Below are 23,216 nucleotides of genomic sequence, written 5' to 3'. Positions count from 1 at the left end.
CAGACAGCTTAGTTTGGAGACCTCAAGGGGAGAGACTGAGCCTGACTACAAGAACTCCAGCAGAGCCATTGGTAGCAGCTGGAAAAGCAGAGGGCCTTCTGTCATAAGTTCTAAGAGATTTGGTTTCCTTTGTCTTGAAACTTTTAACACAGCTACATCTCTATTTCTAACCTCTAACAACATAAACACTATCTGTCCAGGAAACGGTGATGATGAGTCCTTGTTGTTTAACATGGGGGGGTTCCTGCAAGGCTGTCCTCTCACACCACAGGCAATCTGGGAAAGAACTGCCCAGTATTCACTCAGAAAAGTAAGCAAAAGAGGCTTGAAAGAAGTTATGAAGTCTCATACCCTCCCCTAGCACCTAGGTTGAAGCAAATGAAGACTGCCAGAAGGCTGCATCATCACAATCTCTTCAGAGAGGTGAGGATCTGAACTCCTGTAACCTACGAAAGGAATGGGATTCCAACCTCTCCCTTGAGCTCCAGGAAAACACTTTTGGGTAACCCCTCAGTTATGGCACTAACTATGGTCCTAACACCAGGACTGGTCATGTTTTAAAGGAATGGAATGTCCAGGAACCAGCACACGGGAGCATTCAAGACCAGGAAGGCTCCGTATGGAGGACAGGCCCTACTCTGGCATTTCCTATGGCCGGGAAGAGGTGTGCCTCACCTGCTCACTGCTGTGAGTCCTGGATTTTAATGCCTCACTAATCCCTCTTACTCTATGTGCACTGTAGTCATCAAGCTCAGAGTTGCAAGCTGCACACTCAGAACTTGATGGGAACAGCAAAGACTGGCATCAACAGTACTAAAGGGGAAAGGAGGCTTTCCCCCCTCCCTTGTCCCCCTGCAATCCAGAGGGATGTGCAGCAAAATGCTCAATGTGAGTTCTACATCATTCAGACCTGCTGGGCGAGGAGATTCCAGCTCAGTTTCAGCTAGAAGCCTTCATGGAAGATCTGCAACACAGATCCTACTCCCCTCTGGATCTAAACTTGATTTTATAAATGATCCCTGCCACTCAGACTGCTGCTTGTGTGACCTAAACTGATTATTCATCTTGATTTCTGCTCATCCTGCTTGCTTAATCGTTTTACTTCAGAAGAAGGTTTGTTATCAAATAACATAATCAAAATTTATCTCATTATGCAGTTTTCTGATCTCATCAAAATACGGTAGTTTTGACAATAATGTAGTTCACATTATGCAAATTATAAGCACTGCAGATCTTAAAATGAATACACAATGTGACTTGTGGACGCTGTGAAACCACAATCAATCTCTTCTCCAAAAACATAGTCACTACAAACTAATTACTGATGTTGGCAGAGAGCCATCATGTGTATTTTGTGTATCACTGCACTCAAAGCTTGTGTGTTTCTTATTTGTTGGTTTTAACTCACAGATCTGTAGAGCAGCTACAGCTGAATGCTGGAACTGATAAAAAAGCATTTCAAGTAGTTTTTTCTTCTTCTTTATGTAACTTAAGGAGATCCTCTGTACAGAAATCTGCCTGACCTAATTACTTTTTGTGCTGCTATGTGCAGTTTGAGCTGCTCTGACAGTACCTTAAAAATGGCTCCCAAAATTTTTCTCTTCAGCATGAAATGTCCCCCGTCAGGGGAATGTGTTCACAGAGCAGAAGGGAATGGTGTGGGGAGCCCACCTTCCTCTCACTGAAACAGGCTCCTGAAATCAGAGCCACAAGGATGCCACTTTGCTACATTGATTTCACTACATACATTGAGAGTGGATGTTTGAAAAATATACTGATAGTGATGTAATGTGGTACTCAGCTTCCATCTGACAGCTGTATAGATGTGTGTTTGAATGCACCTATATACAAATATTTTTTACAAGAAAGCCTGTACTGTCATCTCAGGAAATCTTTTGTTTTATACCTGGCAGTGCTATTTGCTCTGTTTCAAAGGAAGCAGACAGGCTGGTCAGATGTATTTTTAGGAGCTGGAAACTGTCATCTTTGGCAGGGATGACTTAGCAGTACACAGAAAGGGAGTGAACTCCATCACAGACTGGGAAAACATCCCAGCCCTCTTGTCACGCTGGTGGCAGAAGTTTAACAAAGGGCTCTCTGAGGGCCCTTCCACACATCTAAATCTGGTTCCAATACACAAGGAAGAGAGAAGCTGCCTGGTGTGCAGCAGTTAACTGCACAGGCACGTGTCCATGCAAATGCATGGGTTCAAGCTGAAAGCTTTTGCACAGTCACCCTTCATGTCAGGCATATGGTTTTCATTCTAATGTAAACAAAACATTTTAAACCAGTTTGACATGTTTTTAACAGGGAATAGACAAATGCTGGAATGAGAAACATATCTGGGAGGTAACAAACTTAGCAGCTCTGCAGTCCTGAGGATGAAAAGCAAAATTCATCATACTACTATCAAATATTACCAAAACAGGATCACTGAAATGATTACAAAAATAAACTGAGTTCAAACGTCATTTACTGTAAAGAACAGTAAAACCCTACCCTGTGTGTTGATCGTTTGCCTGAACAATCATTTTTATACTAAAACAGCCAAGTTAGTCCTGCAGACAATACATCTCAAGTTATGGCTGCTGTTGGTGGCTTTTTACTTCAGTGGGCAAAGGACTCAGCTGGGATCTGCAGGGCCAGAGTCAGCTTTGAACTTGGTGCAGGTTGCACCTTTCCCCACTCCATCACTGGGGCGCACACAGCATCCAGCAGCAGGACCTGGATGGTGATGGAACTTCCAGCCCTATTTAGGATACCTGTCTTCAATACCCCTTGCTATATCAGCAAGTTCAAATGGGTCTGCACCTCCCCAGTTCAATGTCCAGAAGGAGAACCAGGGAATGTACACCACTTCCATAAGAGCTTTCTGCAGGATATAACAGATGTGTTACACATCTGGAACAGATGTAAGAAAATTGAGTTCTACGGTTTGAAGTTTTGGGCAACGATGGGCAACTTTTATTTTGCTCTCCCAGCTGCTAGTTTTTTCTTTTTCTTTTATTTTTTGGAATAGGGACTGGAAATTAATGTTATAAACATTAAAATATTTGCCCAAACATCTGAGACATTTAGATTGAATATCATCTTTCATAGGTTCATAGGTATATTAGGTTGGAAAGGACCTACAAGACCATCTAGTCCAACCATCCTCCTATCACTATCCCTACCCAACTACTAAATAAAATCCCTTAGCACCTCATCTAAACGCTTCTTGAACAGCGCTAGGGATGGTGCCTCAACCACCTCCCTAGGCAGGCCATTCAGTGCCTGACCACTCTTTCAGAGAAAAAATGTTTCCTCAAATCTAATCTAAATCTTCCCTGGCGCAACTTGTGGCCATTCCCTCTTATCCTGTCGTTATTTATCAGGGAGAAGAGGCCCACCCCTCCTCACCACAACCCCTCTTCAGGAAGTGGTAGAGTGCAATAAGGTCTCCTCTGAGCCTCCTCTTCTCCAGACTAAACAATCCCAGCTCCCTCAGCCGCTCCTCATAAGACTTGTGCTCCAGACCCCTCACCAGTTTTGTTGCCCTTCTCTGAACACGCTCCAGGGCCTCAATGTCCTTCTTGTAGTGAGGGGCCCAAAATTGAACACAGTACTTGAGGTGAGGCCGAGTTCAAGCTGGACTTTTGCATTTCTAGCTTTCTGCCTGCAAATCTTGGCAAGTTCTCTGGAGTCTCCTCAAGTAGCCTGTCCCATCTTTTAGAGGACACTGAATCTTCTTTTCTCTCAGAGTCTCAACAAAAGTTCATCCACACAGGTCTTCTTCCCCTCCGGCTCGACATAATGGACTCCAGGACAGCCTGCTCCTGTGCCTTTAAGATTTCCATCTTGAGGAGCATCCAGGCTTCCTGGACCCCTTTACCCCTCAGGAGTGAGTCCCAACGGACCCTTGCAACAAATGTCCTGAACAGGTCAAAGTCTGCCCTCCGGAAGTCCAAGGTAGCAGTTTTGCTAGTCACCCTCGTGACATCACCAAGAATAGCAAACTCCACCATTTCATGGTCACTCTGGCCAAGACAATCCCCAGCCTTCACATCTCCTACCAGTCCTTCCCTGTTAGTGAAGAGCAGGTCAAGCAAGGCATCTCCCCTGGTAGGCTCTTGCACCAGCTGAGTCAGGAAGCAATCATCCACACACTCTAGAAATCTCATGGACTGATTCCTCTGCGCAGTATTATATTTCCAGCATATATCAGGGAAGTTGAAGTCTCCCATGAGAACGAGTGCTGGCCATCGTGCAACATTTACGAGTTGTTTATAGAACACCTCGTCTATTTCTTCATCCTGACTAGGCAGTCTATAACAGACCCCCACCACGATGTCACTCCTAAAGACTATCCCCTTGATCCTTATCCATAGACACTCTACTTTATCATTTCCAACCTCAAGCTCTTCAACATCAAAACACTCTTTGATATAGAGAGCTATGCCACCACCCTTTCTTCCCTGACTATCCCTTCTGAAGAGCTTGTAGCCATCAATCTCAGTACACAAGTCGTGGGAGAGGTCCCACCATGTTTCTGCAAATAGCCACAAGGTCATAGTTAGCCTGCCTCATAATGGCTTCAAGCTCCTCTTGTTTGTTGCCCATGCTGCGTGCATTGGTGTAGATGCACTTCAGCTGAGACATCTGCCTCAGCCCTTTCTCCAGCACAGCCTCCTTAGGCTCTTTACTGGAGAGCCCTGTTTTATCCCTTTCCCCCGTCACAGCTAGTTTAAAGCTCTCTCAATGAGTCCAGCTAGCTCCTGTGCTAGGATTCGTTTCCCCCTTTGAGACAGGTGCATTCCATCAACAGATAACAGGCCAGGAGCCGAGTAAACTGCCCCATGGTCAAAAGACCCAAAGTGTCTGTCTCTACAACAGCCTCTAAGCCAATTATTCATCACCTGTGTTTTCCTAGCCCATTCTGTGTCCTTCACCGCCCCAGAAGGTATGGAAGCAAACACCACTTGTGCTCCCAACCCCTGAACTAATCGCCCTAAACCCTTGAAACCTCTTTTCATAGTTCGCAGGCTTCTCTGAGTTATTTCACTGCAGTCTGCCTGAACTATGAGTAACAGGTAGTAGTCAGTGGGGCGTATCAAATCTGGGAGTCTTTTAGCAATGCCCCTGATCCGGGCCCCAGGGAGACAGCACACTTCCCCGCGGCTTGGGTCCGGTCTGCAAATGGGGCCCTCAGTTCCCTTGAGAAGGGAGCCGCCCACTACCATCACCTTTCTTTCTTTCTTTCTTGGCAGCAGTCTCAATGCGCGGAGTCGACTGCCTTGCCATTGGTGACCTGCAGGGGGAATCTTCCTGCACCTCCCCCCTTATCTCCTCCTCAACGTCCAGCGCTGCAAACCTATTGCTTAGGGGGACCTGGGGAACCTGGGGACACGGAGGAGGCAGAAGGGGAGACTGCCAACGGTACCGAGCAGGGACTCTCTGGCCAGCCCTCCCCATCCCTCAGATATCCCCCTTCTGCCCAACGGGGACAGGTCGGGGAGTCCTGAGGGAGTCCAGTCCCGGAGGAGCTGAGGGACTATCTGCTCTCACTCGGTTCCCGTGAGGCAGGAACCCCCCGAAAAACCCCCCTGTACCTCAAAATCAGCCACTGCAGCTCCGGCTGTGCCGATTCCGAGCAGCTGATCTCAAGGACTGAGCGTTAGTTCCGCGTTCTGACCGTTTAAATCACCCGCCGTTGCCCTGGCAACGCCGACGCCACGTCAGCCTCTCGCGACAGAGCTGCCGTTAGCTGAAGGGACTAACGGCTCTCACGCGGTTCCCGTGAGACAGGAACCCCCCGAAATCGCCCCCTGTACCTCAAAATGTGCCACTGCAGCTCCGGCCGTGCCAATTCCAAGCAGCTGATCTCGAGGACTGACTTTGTTCAGTCAGAAGCAAAGGTTTTGTTTAATGTTCTGACTGGGCTGCAAACCTCTGAATCATGAAAGAAACACAGAGTCCTTAGAGTTGTAAGACCTTTAAAAATCGCCTAGTGGAACTCCCTTACAATGTACAGCAGGGACATCCACAGCTAGGTCAGGTTGCTCAGAGTCTGGTCCAGCCTGATCCTGAGTATCTCCAGACATGGGTCATCCACCTCCTCTGGGCAACCTGTCCCAGTGCCTCACCACCCTTACTGTGAAAAACTTCTTTATATCCAATCTAAATCTCCCCTATTTTAGTCTGAGACCATTTCCCCTCGTCTACCACAACAGGCCCTGCTAAAGTCTGCTCCGTTCTTTCATGTAGCCCCCCTTTAGACACTGAATGGCTGCTATCAGGTCATCTCACAGCCTTCTCTTCTCCAAGCTGAACAGCCCTAGCTCTCTCAGCCTATCTTTGTAGGAGAGCTGTTCCACCCCTTGGATCATTTCTGTGGGCCTTCTCTGGGTACACTCCAGTTGGTCCACATCTCTCCTGTACCAAAGATCCCACATCAAATACATCAAAGAGCATTATTCCCAGTACGGACCCCTGAGGACACCACTTGCCAATGACCTCCATCCAGACCCTGAGCCAACGATCGTTAACTCTCTGCGTGTGACCTTGTAACCAGTTTTTCACCCATTGAATAGTGTATCCATCAAATCCACATACTTCCAATTTGGAGAGAAGGATGTTATGGGGGACCATGTCAAAACTCTTATGAAGTCCAGACTGCAACCAGTGGCATCCCTTGTCCACTCACACAGCTACTTCATCATAAAAAGCCACAGCGTTGGTTGGTCAGGACATAACCTTGGTGAAATCATGCTGGTTATGCCATATCACATCCCACTCTTCCATGCAGTTTCCATGAGGATCTGCTCCATGATCTTCCATGGCACAGAGGTGAGGTTGAGCGGTCAGTAGTTCCCTGAGTCTTCTTATCTACTTTTCTTAAATGGTGCTGTACTGCCTTTTCTCCAGTCATCAGGGACTTCACCTGGCTGCCATGACTTTTCAAGTATCGTCAAGAGGGGCTTGGCAGCTATGTAAGCCAATTCCCTCAGGTCTCTGGGACGCACCTCATCAAGACCATAGTCTTATGGATGTTCAGATTCCTCAGGCGGTTGCAAACCTGATCTTTTCTTACAGCAGCAGGAGCATCACTCCTCCCATTCCCACCTTCTGAACCATCTGCTTAAGGGCTGTGTGTACAGCAGCTGCTTCTGAAGACTAAAGCAAAAAAGTTACTGAGTACCTTCTCCTTCTCCTTCTAGCCTTCCTCCATTGCTCACTACAGGGATATGCCCTCCTGGACTTTCCTTTTTTCACTGACGTACTTGTAGAAGTCTTTCTTATCCTTCTTTGTACCCCTTGTCAAGTTCAGTTCTAGTTAGGCTTTGCCCTTCCTGACCCCATCCCTACGCAGGTCAGCAGCAGCACTATACCCTGCTTCTACTGCCTGTGCGTTTTCTTCTTGCTCTCTAGTTTGACCATCAGGTCCTGGTCCAGCCACGCCGATCTCTTGACTTCCTTTCCTGTCTTCCTACGCCTGGAGATGAAGAGCTCTTGTGCCCTAAGGAGAGCTTCTTTAACCATCTGCCAGCTCTGCTCCACCCCCTTGTCCTTGAGGACAGACTGACAAGGGGTTCTGAATTTCCTGAAGAGTTGGCTTTCCTAAAATTAGGCTTCCTGATTTTACTCTTTGCCTGTCTGATACTCCTTGGGAGTGTAAACTCCACTGGTCACTACAGCCCAGGCAGCCTCTAGTCACGATGTCACCAATCAACTGGTGCTTGGGGCAGAATGGCTTGAAGAATGTAGAGAGGAAAAGGACCTGGGGGTGTTGGTTGATGCTCGGCTCAACATGAGCCGGCAGTGTGCCCAGGTGGCCAAGAAGGCCAACAGCATCCTGGCCTGTATTAGAAATAGTGTAGCCAGCAGGAGCAGGGAGGTGATCATCCCCCTGTACTCAGCTCTGGTACGGCCACACCTCGAGTACTGTGTTCAGTTTTGGGCCCCTCACTACAAGAAGGACATTGAGGCCCTGGAGCGTGTTCAGAGAAGGGCAACAAAACTGGTGAGGGGTCTGGAGCACAAGTCTTATGAGGAGCGGCTGAGGGAGCTGGGATTGTTTAGTCTGGAGAAGAGGAGGCTCAGAGGAGACCTTATTGCACTCTACCACTTCCTGAAGGGGGGTTGTGGTGAGGAGGGGGTGGGCCTCTTCTCCCTGATAAATAACGACAGGACGAGAGGGAATGGCCACAAGTTGCGCCGGGGAAGATTTATATTAGACCTGAGGAAGCATTTCTTTTCTGAAAGAGTGGTCAGGCACTGGAATGGCCTGCCTAGGGAGGTGGTTGAGGCACCATCCCTAGCGCTGTTCAAGAAGCGTTTAGATGAGGTGCTAAAGGATTTAATTTAGTAGTTGGGTTGAGATAGTGATAGGAGGATGGTTGGACTAGATGATCTTATAGGTCCTTTCCAACCTTATGAACTTATGAACTTATGAACTGCCTTGCACTGGTGAGCAATAGGACCAGCAATGCATCTGTCCTGGTGGGACTGCCTATTATATGGCTCAGGAATTTACTCCCAGTACATTCCAGGAGTCTCCTGGATCGCCTACAACTCACCACGCTACATTTACAGTAGATTTCAGGGTGGTGGAAGCCCCCCAATAGGCTGAGAGCCAGCAAACACGGTGCCTCCTACAGCTGGAGGAAGAAGGCTTCATCCACAGGCTCCGCTTGATCAGATGGCCTGTAGTAGGGACCAACCACAAGGCTCCCTTTGTTGCCTCAGTCTCTAACTCTCACCCATGGGCTTTTGATTTGCTTGTGGCCATTTTTCAGGGACAGCTCTTCACACTCCACTCCTTCCCTGATGTAAAGGGCAATGCCTTCTCCCATTCCCCCTCAGCTGTCCCTTCTGAACAGCTTGTAGCCATCAATAACCACATTCCAGCTGTGAGAATCATCCCACAAGGTTTCAGTGATGAAAGTTATTTGCATAGCTCCACTTTCAACATAATAAGATGTCAGACTAAAAATAAATGGTGGATGTAAAGGAAAACAAAAAAGGAAATATTCTATCAATTTCTGAATAAACATTGCTCAGAAAACAGTTTAAATCCCAGGATTCTCATTATAAAGGCATTAATAGCCTGGAGGAATTCCAAAAAAAAGGTCAACAACAGTGATAATAGGATTATAGGGCACTGTTCATGAAGGGAGATTAAGGAAATGCAATTTGTATATTCAAAGATAAAATGAAATACTGGCAACAGTGTTTATGAAGGGAGGACAAATACAGCTGGAAAACTGTAAAGAAAACAGTGTAGCAGGAACACAGGATTCAGGCTGTGATGCATGTTATTTCACAAATGATGACCTGAAATAAAAACCGATGGTTTGTGAGAGCAGTGCGTAACAAAATTTAGCTGGAGTATACTGAGAACACTTTTAGTATAACTGGGGAATTAGAGAGCTATTCTGAACATTGACATCAATAATATTGATTGTAATTTAAAAGCAGAGCATGAAAAAAATTCTCCTAGGGGAAGATTTACAATGGCTTCTTTGATATGCATGGTATTTCATTCTATGGAGGTGAAGCAGGCCGAAAGCCAGAGTAAATAGCCAGAAAGAGTAGAAAATTTGCTGTAGTAAATACACAAATTGCAAATCATGTTCAAAGCTGACCTCATGCATATTTTAAAAGAAATATTTTAGAGTGTGCAGTGTATGTAGCATCAGTTTATCTTTTTTTAATTTTTTTTCAGTTCATACTCCATTCTGGATGAGCAGAAGAGTGAAAAAAACATGCCTGATTAAAGGTTATAGCTATTGCCATCTCCCATGAATTTCTTACGGTAAGAACTCAGACACTGCTTCCAGACACAGAAGCATGTCCCAAGACCTTTAACTCTATCAAAAGGCATTTGGGGATAAAATAAGGATTGGCTGGCACAGGGCTCCACATATCCAGCAGCCCAGACCTTCCACGGACAGACAACCACAAGAGCCAGCCTGCAGGGTATGCAGGAGTGAGAATCTCCCTTTGAAGGCAGATGCCCCACTTTACCTAAATGTAGAGTGATACTGCAATAATTAATGGGCCAGAGTGAGAGAGAAAGGAGTTGTGGTTTGCCTGCTGGGAACTCAGCTTTAAATTCCCAATAAAATGGTTACTAAATTATCCAAAGTAGAACAGATTTCCTGGGAACAGCCTGTACAGCTCCTCAGCTTTCCTTGCAGTCTGGTGCAAGGGCCCTCGTCTTGTATGTGCTCAAGTCCATTCTTTCGAAGAGGCACAAAGAGATCTAAGGTTTCTTCTCCCTTTACTCAACCAAGTAAAGGATTCCCCAGACTTTTTTTTTTCTTTTGTTAGAAAGGATGTAACTCAGTAGTGCAGTCTGGTTGGAGACCTGTAGCCAGGGAGCTCCCCGAGGACTAGTACTAGGTCCACTCTTGTTTAACATTTTCATTATAGTGTCCTGGATGAAGGGATAGAGTGCATCCTCAGCAAGTTTGCTGATGATACAGATCTGGGAGAGCTGACACGCCAGTACAGGTTAGGGGCAGACCTGCTGAAAAGGAGCTCTGCAGAGAAGGAGCTGGGGGTCCCAGTGGACAACAGGTTGGCCATGAGCCAGCAGTGTGCCTTGGTGGCCAAGAAGGCCAATGTTGTCCAGGGGTGCATTAAAAATAATACAGCCAGCAGGTCGAGGGACGTGATCCACCTCCTCTCTTCTGCCCAGGTGAGGCCACTTTTTGAGTCGTGTCCACTTCTGGATTCCTCAGACAGGGGAACTGCTAGGTAAAGTCCAGTCTGTTTAGCCTGGAGGGGACCTCAGCAATATTTAAAGTGTGGGTGTCAAGTGGATGGGGCCAGGCTCTTTTCAGTAGTGCCCACAGCCAGGACAAGGGACAATGGGCACAAAATGGAACACAGGAAGTTCCTTATGTACATGAGGAAAAACTTCTTTACTTTGAGGGTGACAGGGCACTTGAACTGGCTGCCCAAAAGGTTGTGCAGTCTCCTCTGGAGATACTCAGAATCTGCCTGCATGGCTTCCTCTGTGACCTGTTGTAGGGAACTTGTTTTAGCAAGAGGATTGAACTAGATGGATCTCCAGAGGTCCCTTCAAAACCTATGATTCTGTGAACTCTACAAGATTTGTGCCCAGTACCCTTAATTGTTGGTGGTCTCTGACACCAGGCCAGAACTGGCCTGTGCCCTTTACTTGCCATTTCTTCTTCAGATGGGACTTCTCTCTTTGATGCTCCATTTTCACCATTGTATCTGGGTTCTTGGTAGAATCTGAGTATCTTCTGAACAAGAGACACACATCTTGAGAGTCCATGACACAACTACTCATCTCTCCTAAGTAATATCTGAACTATGTTTTTAGAAGCGGAAGATCATAACATTTGTAACACTGAACCAAAAGATTGTTTTTCTAGGTCACTTTAATCGGAACACGTAGATTTAGGTGGAAAACTATGAAACACTTAAAGTCAAAACATTCTATCTAGCTACCGCTTTGCTTATTCTCATCTGAAAGAAATACTTGACTATTTGAACATGTTTATCATGCCAACGCAAGTAAATTTGTTTAAATCAAAACTATAAATCTAATCTAAATAGAGTCTCAAACTAAAAATGGCAGTGATATGGTAACAATTATCCTTTCTGTTCTGATTATATTCCAGTATTTTCTATCAGATGTTGTAGAGCACTTTTTTCACTTCAGTGTAATTTAGTTAGCCTATGTCCTAAATGTGCTTCATTCCCGCTGACAAATGAAATTTTCAGAGCAAAATGAGATACAAAATCTTCCCAAATAATGCTAGGGACCTGAGGCAGTGGTCCTCAGAAATAGCACAGAGTGCCTAAGCTTTCAGGGATGAACAGAAGAGCAGATGCATCTAATTGGACTTAGTGACCTATACTGAGTAGCCATTAGCTTCCCAGTGTGATCTCAGCCACTAACATTCTTCTGCAACTAAATGCCTGTAACTCACTTTTCCCTTTTGAAAAAAAAAAGACAGAAAGACAGAGAGAAGAGTAAGAAAGAATGTACTCAGCTTCTCAGCTTCAAGAAGAGCCAACAGCAGAGCTGTCAGAGATCCCATTTAGAACAGAGGAGTCGTGGGTGGGATTAATCTGACTAAAATATCTCTAACATAGTCACCTTTGTCTGCGACAACCTAGGTCCCACTTTTAGTCAATGAAGAGTTAGTACAATTAGTTTAAAGCGCTACTTATTCTAAAGTAAGTCTTTGGAAGTAAGTATTTGGTCACAAAGACAGCACACTAGATTCACTGATTTCATGGATTATATCTTCTTTATTACTAAAGAGGACCTTAGCCAACTTGATCATGCAAAGATTATTACAGCTACATTACAGATACAGATCTGAGGTCAGATTAACTACAGACCATCACTGAGCAATGTAGCTCAAGATCACGGATTCATATCTCTCACATCCAAAACAACTTCTATAACTACTGGAAGAAGCACAATTGACAGATTCAGCTTTAAAAGCTGTTCCATTTCCTATATTCAACTGGCCCAGGTACTGGGTCAGAGATCCAATCCCCAGCCCAGAGCTTCTAAAAGTAACCAAAGGAGATACATGTATTGAAATCATTTCTGAATCACAAATATTCAGAGATTAATGCAAGAGGAGCTTGATACCCCATGGGATCTGCTGATTCAACTGAAGGACCATTCCAAAAACACAGTGGTGACAATTCTGAAACAGGCAGGGATGGGTGATGAAGACTCTACTGAACCCACGGCTACCACACACAAAATCTTGGCAGGCAGATACCACTCTTTGCTTAGCTCTAGGATATGAGATGTCAGGGCAGTGCAGGCTTGAACCAGAACATGGCATTTGTCTTTTGAAGGCAGAGATGTGTATTTTAATCTTCCTGTGAAGTCTGCTTTAGGTCCTGTTGTATCCATGGAGACAGTCTTTAATAACTCCCTGTGCTAGCAGGTCAAGTAAGCAAATCTACACAGCTCCATAGCAACAGACGCGAAACTAAAGTGGATCCCATCAGTAAAATATGCAGAAGGGCTCTGTGCATACAGAATGATTATCTGGAAATGCTTTTATTTTAAAAACCAGCAGTAGCTTCCTTGTGTAGGCCCAACAAGAGATGCAAGAGACCAAAGAAAACGAAAGTAAATGAGAAAAAGGAATAAGGCCAAAATCTACCACAACTGTTTCTGTAAGATTCTATTACGAAAGAAGGAGCTGTGAATGACCAACAGCCAGCCCTTACAAAATGTGGGAGCTGACTCTATCTGCTGCTCACTTAGGACCCCTTTCCTGTAGTTACGCATAAATCACAAAATCATAGAATGGCTTGGGCTGGAAGGGACCAATAAAGGTGCAAAAGGGACAAGGGTGGGAAAACCTTCATGTTTTATCTTAAGTCTTATTAATTTAATGTTAAACTGCAGTAACTCAATGGGCTTTCAGAGACAGCTCCAACTGTAGCTCATCCAGTAAGGGGTACCAAGGTTGCCCATGGCATCAGAGCACAACAGAACTTTTGCCAGAAATGCTGAACACATTCTCAAGTTAATGTTGCTCATGGACACTGAAATGCAAGTACAGCTTTGTGTTATTTTAAACATACAAGGCTTGAAAAAGCTACTGACACAACTCTTGCTCAAGATTCCTTTCCTTATCTATATATTTTTGTTAGTTTATTGTGACTTGCAGGACCAGATTTTGAACCCTTGCACTAAGCATTCTTATGGAAAGCAAAAAATGAGATGAGAAAGACTGCCAAAGCAAAACAGTCCCACCATTCTTAAGAAGATCTAGACATGAGGTGTGGGAATTCAGGACGGATCCTCCAAAGGAGAAGAAGTGCAAGAACATGAATATGTAGAAATGTTTACGCTCCTGTTTATTTAGTTACAGAAGCTGAGGATTCAACACGATATCCTGACAGAGAATTAGGACTAGTGTTAATTAAGCTTATGAGCCTTTCTGCAGAGCCATTTCCTGTAATGCATTTTCTGCTGCTTTTAGTATTGCAAAAACAAGTCACATCCCCAAGAGGGAATGACATCTAAAATCTTGAAATTAGAAGACTTCCAACTTCATCCTGGAGAGGATTATATGTATCTTCCTTAATGTACCTGTCCTCCATCCTTTCCCAGGAAACAGCCACAGATTTTAAGCTAAATTCACTTATAATACTGATGTGGTTTAGATTGAATGCATAGTAAAAATATTATCAACTATTATCAACAAATGCATAACATTTTTATTCTTATAAATCTTTCAAAGGTTGGCAAGATGTAGTGATAATGCATTCCAGAATTAAGTATGGTTCATTATGCAAACAACGTAAAATTATGAAAGACATCCAAAACTTGTTTCATAATACTTCAAGAACTGAGTATGACTTCAGATTCGTATAACAATGTCTTAAGCTGTTAAAGAAAAGAAACCTATGTTGTATTTCATATTTTGAAGTGTAGAAAAGAGAGATTAAGTGACACTGCTAGCATAAAAGAAAAGCACTGGAGCTTGGGAACAGCCCAAAAAAGTCCCAAGGGTTCATTCTCAGTGCTATCCCACTCTTACATTTCCTGAATTATCTAAATATTTGTGTGAGTGTTACTTTTGAAATTCAGCATGTTCCAAAAATTAAATCCTGGAAAACATTTTCTGCAAAATGATATGCATTTTGAAGGTGTACACTGATGTACTCACACAAAAAAATGTAGCACAGGACACAGTCCATAAATGTTATAGGCAGACTGTACTTTTCTGTCTTACAACTGGCTCCTGCTATGTAGTCATTATTGCTAGGTAGTCATTATCACAAGGCATTTCAGATGAATAACTGTAGAGATTATCTCATAAATCAGACAGGACTTACGGTACAGATAAAAATATTATGCACAACTCTTTTTGCACTGAAATTGGAGGGATCCAGCTGTAAATAGAACTAGGTTACGTATGACAAGTATATATTGCTATCACTTTCCTCCCACATCCATTTCCTTTCTACTACTCTCCTGTAATTCCCTGCAAGTTTTGCTACAAGACAATGCCTTTCTCTTTGTACAAAGGCTATATCTTCTTAAGTCACCAGAAATAGGTGCACAAATATGTCACAAGGAAAGGACTGAACCCACTTGAAACCAAGAGACAGCAATGAGAACCACTTCCTGACTGAAAAGTTTTGATGGATCCCAGGAGTAACAATCCTGAGCTCTAGAGATCAGTTACCAAACTTACAGCTTAATCAACGCAGCGGTACTGATACCTACATTATACTCTTCCCATAAGAACACAGCCACATTAAGAGGAAGCTACAAAGATGACAAGTTAAAGCTACAGATGAATGGATGAGGATGCCAGTATATCTCTCTTCCCCCAAAATTACATTAAAAACAGTCTCATAAGCAGTACACCAATAAGTTGATTTGGATCCTTTCTGTTGACTATTTTTTTTACCTTAAGCATATTAAAACTATACTCAGATTGCTTTTGTTTCACCCTTTCAGCCTTTCAACTGGTATTCATGCAGTCTTACAGATGTTTCCTCTCTTTTTTAAAAATTTAACTGAAACTGCTCAGGTAACTAAAAAAAATGTAGTGAGAGAGTAGGAACAGGCAAACATGAATATGTGTGCAGAGAAGAGAATAAAGCTGGAGAAAGGACTACAAAAAAAGCTTATGAGGAGTGGTTGAGGGAATTGTGGCTGGTCTAGAAAAGAGAAGGCTGAGGGGAGAGACCTCCTTGCTCTCTACAAGAGTCTGAAAGGAGGTTGTAGCAAGGAGAGTGCTGGCCTCTCTTCTCAGGTGATAACTGACAAGATGCAAGGAAATGCTGTCAAGTTGCAACAGGGCAGGTTTAGACTGGACATCAGGAAGAATTTATTTACGGAGTGAGTGGTTAAGCATTAAAACATGCTGCCCAGGGAAGTGATGTACCCCCCAATTCCTGGAGGTATTTAAGAGATGTGTGGATGTGACACTAAGGAACATAGTTTAGTGATGGGACTTAGCAGGTTACATTGATGGTTGGACTATCTTTAAGGTTTTCCCCAACCTAGATGATTCTGTGTATCTATGATAAGCCTAATACAGGAAAGAAACTGTCTAAAAAGTATATATTTTAAAACACCTAGGCTAAATCAGTTGGAAGATTTGAAATCATTGAATCACAGAATCATTAATGTTGGAATGACCTTTAAGACCATCTAGTCCAACCATCAACCCATGCCTGTGACCACTCTAGCTCGTATCACTCAGTGCCACATCTTTTTCTTGAAAACCTCCAAGAATGTTGACTCCACCACCTCCCTGGGCAGCCTGTTTCAATACCTTACCACACACGAGAGATGAGAGACTTTTCCTAAAATTGTTGCCCTTCTCTGGGCATGCTCCAAGGTCTTTATTGTAGTGTGGGGCCCAAAACTAAGCACAGCACTTGAGCTGCAGCCCCATCAGTGCCGGGTACAGAGGGACAATCTTCTCTCTGCTCCTGCTAGCTACACCATTTCTGATACAAGTCAGCATGCCATTGGCATTCATGTCCACCTGGGCACACTGCCGGCTCATGTTCAGCTAGCTGTCCCCTAGCAGTCCCAGATCCTTTTCCTCTGTCCACCAAGCAGAATGAAGACTACTTCTGACTACTAACAGAAAAGTCTATTAAATTATCATTATTGTTTAGGTGTAATAATCAAAAACAATGAAGTCATTTACTGAAACGCATGCATAATTCTTCCTTGTGTTTCTATTCTACTGAAGAGTAGAATAAACTTTCAAAATTATTTCTATTCATTTTCTTAAGCTGCATCTGCATTCACATACAAAATTATTTTGAGAGCCATGGTTGCAGATTTGACTGACATTCACATGCTACCTGCATTATTCCCTGATTCTAATGAAATAGGAAACAAATTTTGAAAAAAAGAATACAATCTGGCATTGTTATGCAGACTGAGAACACACAAGTAATACAGGTGCTATGAAATGAAGAACTCTGCAAGGATATTGAGAAGTCAGACTTACTCAGCCCTTTCAAAGACCAAGCCAGTTTTTACAACTGATTCTCTGCTGTTTCTGATCTCAGAAATATAACTCTGGAAAATCTGAGATGACTCCTCACAGAAACGTCTAGAATGCTTCTAGAGGTAAAATAACTCTAGAAACAATATAGCCATGATGTATCTGAGATCGTTAGCCATGTCAGTTCTGCAGCTGGCTCTGCTCAGGGTCAGAACACCCCACCTCCAAGATTAATTAAATAACAGTGAAAATATCCTGGCCATTTGTAATCAAGAGCTGAAGGCACAAATATCCTGACGCTTTGCAGTCAAGAGCTGTCTGTAAGTGATTCACAAATACATTTTATATCTGCTCATTAAAATTACAGCAGCCCACAACACACCAGAACATTTACTCTTGGATGTGTGACAAGCAGGTGCTGACTTAATTGGTGGTCTAAGGTGGCCCATTAGCTTGAGGCAATGGGAGACATGCTCGTGATTCAGGCAATGCACTACAGAGCTACATCTGCATAACTCCCACATGCACTCTGCCCATTATCCTGTCTTGATTTGACATGCTGTATCCCAAGAGCTATCGCAGCCTGATGGCAGAAACTTTAGGCAGGGTCTAACCATCAATCTAATAACATTAGAAGACTATAATTTGTTATTTTGATAGTAAGATTAATTTATCTTTGGCCAGTGAACTACATGTGCAATTTCCATGAAATAGAATAAAATCCATTTCAGTTGTTATTTGACATCACCAGTCAGCCTCATAAATGAAAGTGAAGACATCAATTAATTATATTTCCATGAAAAAGCTAATACTTGTAGTGTTTTCAAAGCTTGCAGGTGGTTCCATAGAAAGAACCCAATTATCTTGTTTATTTACTATCAACATTAGCTGTATCACAGGCAATACAATAAAAAGCATCTGGACACCTGTAGATGTAATTGTCAATTAGTGAGTGTAATTAAATAAATGAAAGGAACTATGCTATACTCACCGGGCTTTACAACGCTTGTCTTTGTCTCCTTTTTATATCGAGCCAGCTGTGAGTTTCCTTCACTCATTGTTCCTGCACTGAATTTCTTCCTGGAGAAGTCTCCATCACTACCAGTGCAAAAACTGATTGGGCTGTGTCCAGCATCAGAAGGAGTCTTAACTGGAGATACTGACTGGCTACTAGGACAGCCAGTGTCATCTGAAAAGGAAAACATAAAATTTCTAACTAGTGAGTACAGGAAGTTAGCAGAATTATATATATATATTCTGCTAAATATATATATATTTGGGCTGCAACTATTTACAATTTTACAAAATACATAAAAATTAGGCCCTGAAATCTGGTAAATAGGTAATATTTTCTCTCATCTTTGATGAAGTTTCCAATGCCTTATGGCAGACTAAAATGGTGAGTGCTTGTTCTGTATGTCTGACAAATGCAAAATCAGGGGCTACACAATAAAAATTCATACCTAAGAAAAGCTCTTTTGAATTAGCAGCGTTAGAGAATGCTATGGCATGAACATTAAGAAATGTGCTCAAAACACAAGAATGGCTTGTGTCACTGTGTCTGTAGTGGATGGAAGGTGAGCCTGGGACACATGTCCCATGTCCCCATCTGAACAAGAAAACTATCTACTAACAGAACGATCTAGACACAATCTACAAAGTCATCATTTATCTGCGATTAGTAAAGGTTTCTAAAAATCGTTTTTGCTTTTGAAGTAACTGTGACCACAGAGCTTCTCATTTTTAACAAGTGGATGTGTGTTACCTCTTTCTGAAAAGGGTGCACTACACACGGACTGCTTTTGTTAAAGCAGAATCTTGAGGAACACTCATACTGGAAACACTAGTAATCACTGCTTGAAATAGAGCAGCATTTCTGATCTCCAGGAATATAAACACTCCAGCTCTTAACAACTACATGCAAAGCAGAAAGTCAGAGTTGAGACAAAACCCACATATCACTCCCCTCACCTCCCTCATCTAAATCCCTCTTGCATAATCACTTCTCTTGTAAAAGTCACAGTGGTTTTAGAGAGAGGCAACAAAACCAAACACACTGACTCTGGTAACCCTACAATATTCTCTCTGGGAGAAATGTAATTGCTCGCTCTTTCCCAGGACAAAATGAAAGCTGCCATCTTACTTATGCAATTGCACTCTGTTCCCAGTGCATTACCTTCACCTAACATGAAAGGTACCTGCAGCTGAGCCAAGTAATTTGCATGACCATATTGCACCTACCACTTCCATCCTGTTTATAACTGAGGCCAAGCCCGATCCTGCAGTGAGCTTTGGATGGGCACTGTTCAGTCAGTACATAACTGTCTCATTTCCCCCACGGCCCCTTTCCTAGGGAAGAGAAGCTTTTGCTATTATTAATTACTGCTCCCTCAGTACAGTGTAATAGCTGCATCCTTCCACATACAAAAGCTTTCCCGGTGTGTGGTTACACCACCCTTCTTTTATTCTTTCCATTCATATCAACATCACAATATAACTCAACGCAGAGAAGAGAGGAGGCAGCTTTCTGCCAGATCAGTGCCTATTTTCTTTTCTCATAGGTTCAGAGTCTCTTCTTCGGGCTGAACAAATGTTACTGACAGCAGAGTGAATCAGCATGGCTGAGAGAGCTTTGGAAATGTATTTAAGCAGTCTTCTCTTTAGAAGCACACCAATATTAGTCATTAAATACATGTGTGAAGAAGTGCATATTCATGCAGTTCATTTTTTCTTGCAACCTTTGCACTTTCTTTATGTTTCTTTATGTAGCACCATTTTCAACAGAGAAATAAATTAGTTACTTCATCTCCCTACCAACAAAATCACTGTAAGCCTTGTCCAAGACCTTACAGAAGTGTTTGACATGAGAGACTTCATTGAGCTATGGGAATTCCACCTGGAGAACCTCAAAAACCGACAGAGACTTGTAATAATGAAATATGTAAGCTGCAGTATTTAGAATTAAGGCATTAAAAAGCAAACATATAAAGACACCTCTGAGGTGTAAGAAAGGGGTAGCTAAAGAAAGTATGCAAAAATAAGTATTTTAATCACAAGCCCTACTACAATTGCTTCTCGTTAACACACTGCACTGTATCAGATTACCCCATAGAACCTACATAACTTTATCCTATGCTTAAGGATTACAGTGTTTGTCACAACAGGGCATTTATTAAATGAACAAATGAGCCTGGCATATTAGGAACAGTGGATCTCTGCTCACACCACTCATAACCTTTAGTCAGGTCAGCATTCCCACTCCTGCTGAAGTAAATGAATGACCTTACTGAACTTCCATTCTTCTGATAGTTTGTTATTTTTAGGAACAAAGGAACAGCTGCAAGTGAGACATGGGAGCTCATTATCGCAGGTAAGGGAGGCTGCGCTGTTCAGGGAGGGACGCAGTTCCCCACCAGTCTGCACCTCAGTGCTCTGCTACAAGGAGAGTCTAGGGGAACACCAAGGTGCCATCCATGTGCCCAGTGCAAGGCAGATTCCCTCCATTTAAATTCATTTCTTCTTGCTAGAGAAACCTTCAGGGATACAGGGGAGGTACTGTGGGACTGAGAACTCCCCTGTACCTGTACAAAACCCTGCTGGCAGCTCTGACACAGGAGATGAAAAACGCCAAGCTGTCCAACATAAGGCCAAGGCAAGGAATCTGTTTCCAAAGCTGGCTATGGGGAAATATGAGTGAGTGACCCAGAATGGAATTTACCGTCTGCTGAACACCCGCTGGGAATGCAGTCCTCAGAAAGGTCTGTGGAGCATCTTATAAATTGGTAAGAGTCTTACCCAAAAAGGATTTTAGCTCCAGCCTATCAGGAACACACTTGGTTTATCTTTGGAGGCATGAGTATCAGGATAGCAGAGAGAAAGCTGCCAAAAACTGCTGTGAAAGCCTACTGATCTTGCCTCTATTATTTCCTTGTCAAGCAGATGGAAAACACTTAAGTAATATGTGACTTTCCTTGCCTTCCTCGCTATATCCATGTGTGTCTTTTTTCAGAGTGGTCTCCCAAGAGTGTTCTGGCTTTTCCCTTTGAGCATCAGCTGGATTTCGTCACTGAAATGCTGCCTAACCCCTCTCTCAGTTCAGATAAGCTGGTCAAGTTCCAAAGCCAAGCACGGGATGGTGTCTTCTCAAACGTTCTCGGAAACTGCTCAGAGTACGCTGATGTCTGCATGCGTTGACTAACTTTCAAATACTGAAGTCAAATGTGTTGAGGCAGTAATACTCTTAACGAATGACAAAAAATTGCTCTCACAGACTTTAAGACCACACATTTTCTCCGATCCTCTGAGCACAGACTTCACAATTTCCACTGCAATTTCTTTTACAGCCTTCTTTAGAAAAACACTGTTGTTTCCTCAAGTCTCCAAGAAATACTGCATATCCAACCCTCTTATTTAATTCACCTAGATAATTAATTATGCTCTTCCTGTGGAACCGCTCACTTCTTTTTACTTTCACTCCTCGCTGTCAGATTTAGTTCTGTGTTTTTACAAGTCTGCACTGCCTGTCCCCTACCCGACCTCATTTCTACTGCCACATTTTCATCTTAAGATTCCTCTCATCAGTGTTCAAACTTTGCACTCTGTTTTTCTCCAAAGAAAAAAACACAGGATTCTAATGAACTTTAACTCACTCAGCATACTGAGACTGCACCCTGACTTCTATGTGGCAGTTCCCTTTCCACATACCCAGGGCTCTGCAAGGATGGAGCACAGTAAGGTGGTTATTGGCAATGAACCAACAAGGCCATCTCACAATTTTTCAGGATAATCTCTCATTCTGCTCGTCTGCCCCACAGTTTTAAATCCGTAGGAGTTGCTTTGGTGCTCCTCTCATTGCTGGTCTTATAATGTGTGAGTCTTTAATGAATTAATAAAAGTTGCTGGCAGACACCAAAGAATGTATCACCTAAGATCCATTTGCTAATGCTCTTTCTATAGTAAACAGAGAGGAATAGGCTCCTCTAGAGGCTAAGTCAGCTGTATTTAGGCTTCTGCAGAGAACATAAGCCGTACCACTGCCTGCAGGACCTGCTTTCTCCACTTCACCGCATCACAATGACTTGGTCAGCTACACCAGTGGGGGTAAGGGCTCACAATATTAACAGGAGACTCACAATACTGGAAAAACTGGATAACCCTGAGGGCCAAAGGAAAGGGATAAAGTGTAGCAGTATAAATGAAAAGCATACCTAAAAACATAGAGGTGGAGCATACTCACACCCTCAACATCAGGTTCTCAACAGCTTCCATTTTAGCATAAGTCTGGGAGCACAGCTTAAGGTGCCCGTGCTATCTGTGCAACCTGGCATAGGGAGCATGCTCTGGCAGGGGGGTTGGACTAGATGATCTCTAGAGGTCCCTTCCAGCTCATATGATTCTGTCATCCTGTAAGAATATGCTCCTCGGTTCCTGTCTGTGCTACAGCATTTCATTCTTACCACAGCCATTCCATTGCTAGGTGACACACTCTGGATGATTAGTCATTGCTACTAACAATTTGTCACCCGCAAACCAGGACAATTTTACACAATCACAGACTGTTGGCAAAGGTACTGAGTAACTTCACTAAAAGTAGAACCCTAAAAATGCTACTAGTTTTCATCCAACTGATCAATGCTAAATTCATTCTAAGATCTACTGAGGTTGTGTTTAATTTCTACTTTGCTCTAAAGGACAGCAGCAGAGCAACGAAAACTACAGCCCTGTCCAAAAAAGAGAAGAGGTTTATCTGACAAGGCCTACTTATAAGAAATCCTGCTAAGCAAATTAATTCCACATTTAATCCCCATGTCTCTGCAGACAGAACTTGAATTAACTGCTCCATTTTGGCTGCAGTGAGGCAGGCTAGCAGCTCACCATTCCCTGAGGGCATGAAAGAAGGTTACACAGACTCCTGCCCTTGAAACGTCTCAAGGCTTGGGTAGACAAAGCCATGGCTGATGTGATGTAGTGCTGGCAACAGTCCTGTCTCAAAAAAGAGGATGGACAAACGACATACTCATGAGTTTTCTCCTCTGTGATTCTGTATATATCCCACAGCTGGGGACCATCCTTTTTTCTTTTTCCTCCAATCCATCTTCCGACCTATTTTAATGTTTTAGCTGCAAAAGCTAACCCAGTAGGTAATATCAAAGACGACACACCTCCAATTCCTTTTCTCTGTTCCTATCATTAGTGTACAGACACCACTAATACCTGTTCTTTACCAGCTAT

The 23,216-nt window shown here is 43.3% G+C and overlaps 1 protein-coding gene across 1 annotated transcript in view; it reads right to left on the bottom strand.

The window, feature by feature from the left end:
• SYBU (syntabulin) overlaps positions 1-23,216 on the bottom strand; it is a 39,055-nt gene that overhangs the window by 8,810 nt on the left and 7,029 nt on the right. Inside the window, exon 3 of the mRNA XM_065753748.1 lies at positions 17,977-18,174. Coding sequence (XP_065609820.1) covers positions 17,977-18,174 — 198 coding nt within the window. The remainder of the gene's footprint in view (positions 1-17,976; positions 18,175-23,216) is intronic.

This window comes from Cyrtonyx montezumae, unplaced genomic scaffold (assembly GCF_038088225.1).
Source record: "Cyrtonyx montezumae isolate F1298 unplaced genomic scaffold, pur_monq_1.0 scaffold_8, whole genome shotgun sequence".
NCBI classification, from domain to species: domain Eukaryota; kingdom Metazoa; phylum Chordata; class Aves; order Galliformes; family Odontophoridae; genus Cyrtonyx; species Cyrtonyx montezumae.
The sequence above is the reverse complement of the archived record's forward strand: the minus strand, read 5'-3'. Positions and strand labels throughout refer to the sequence as shown.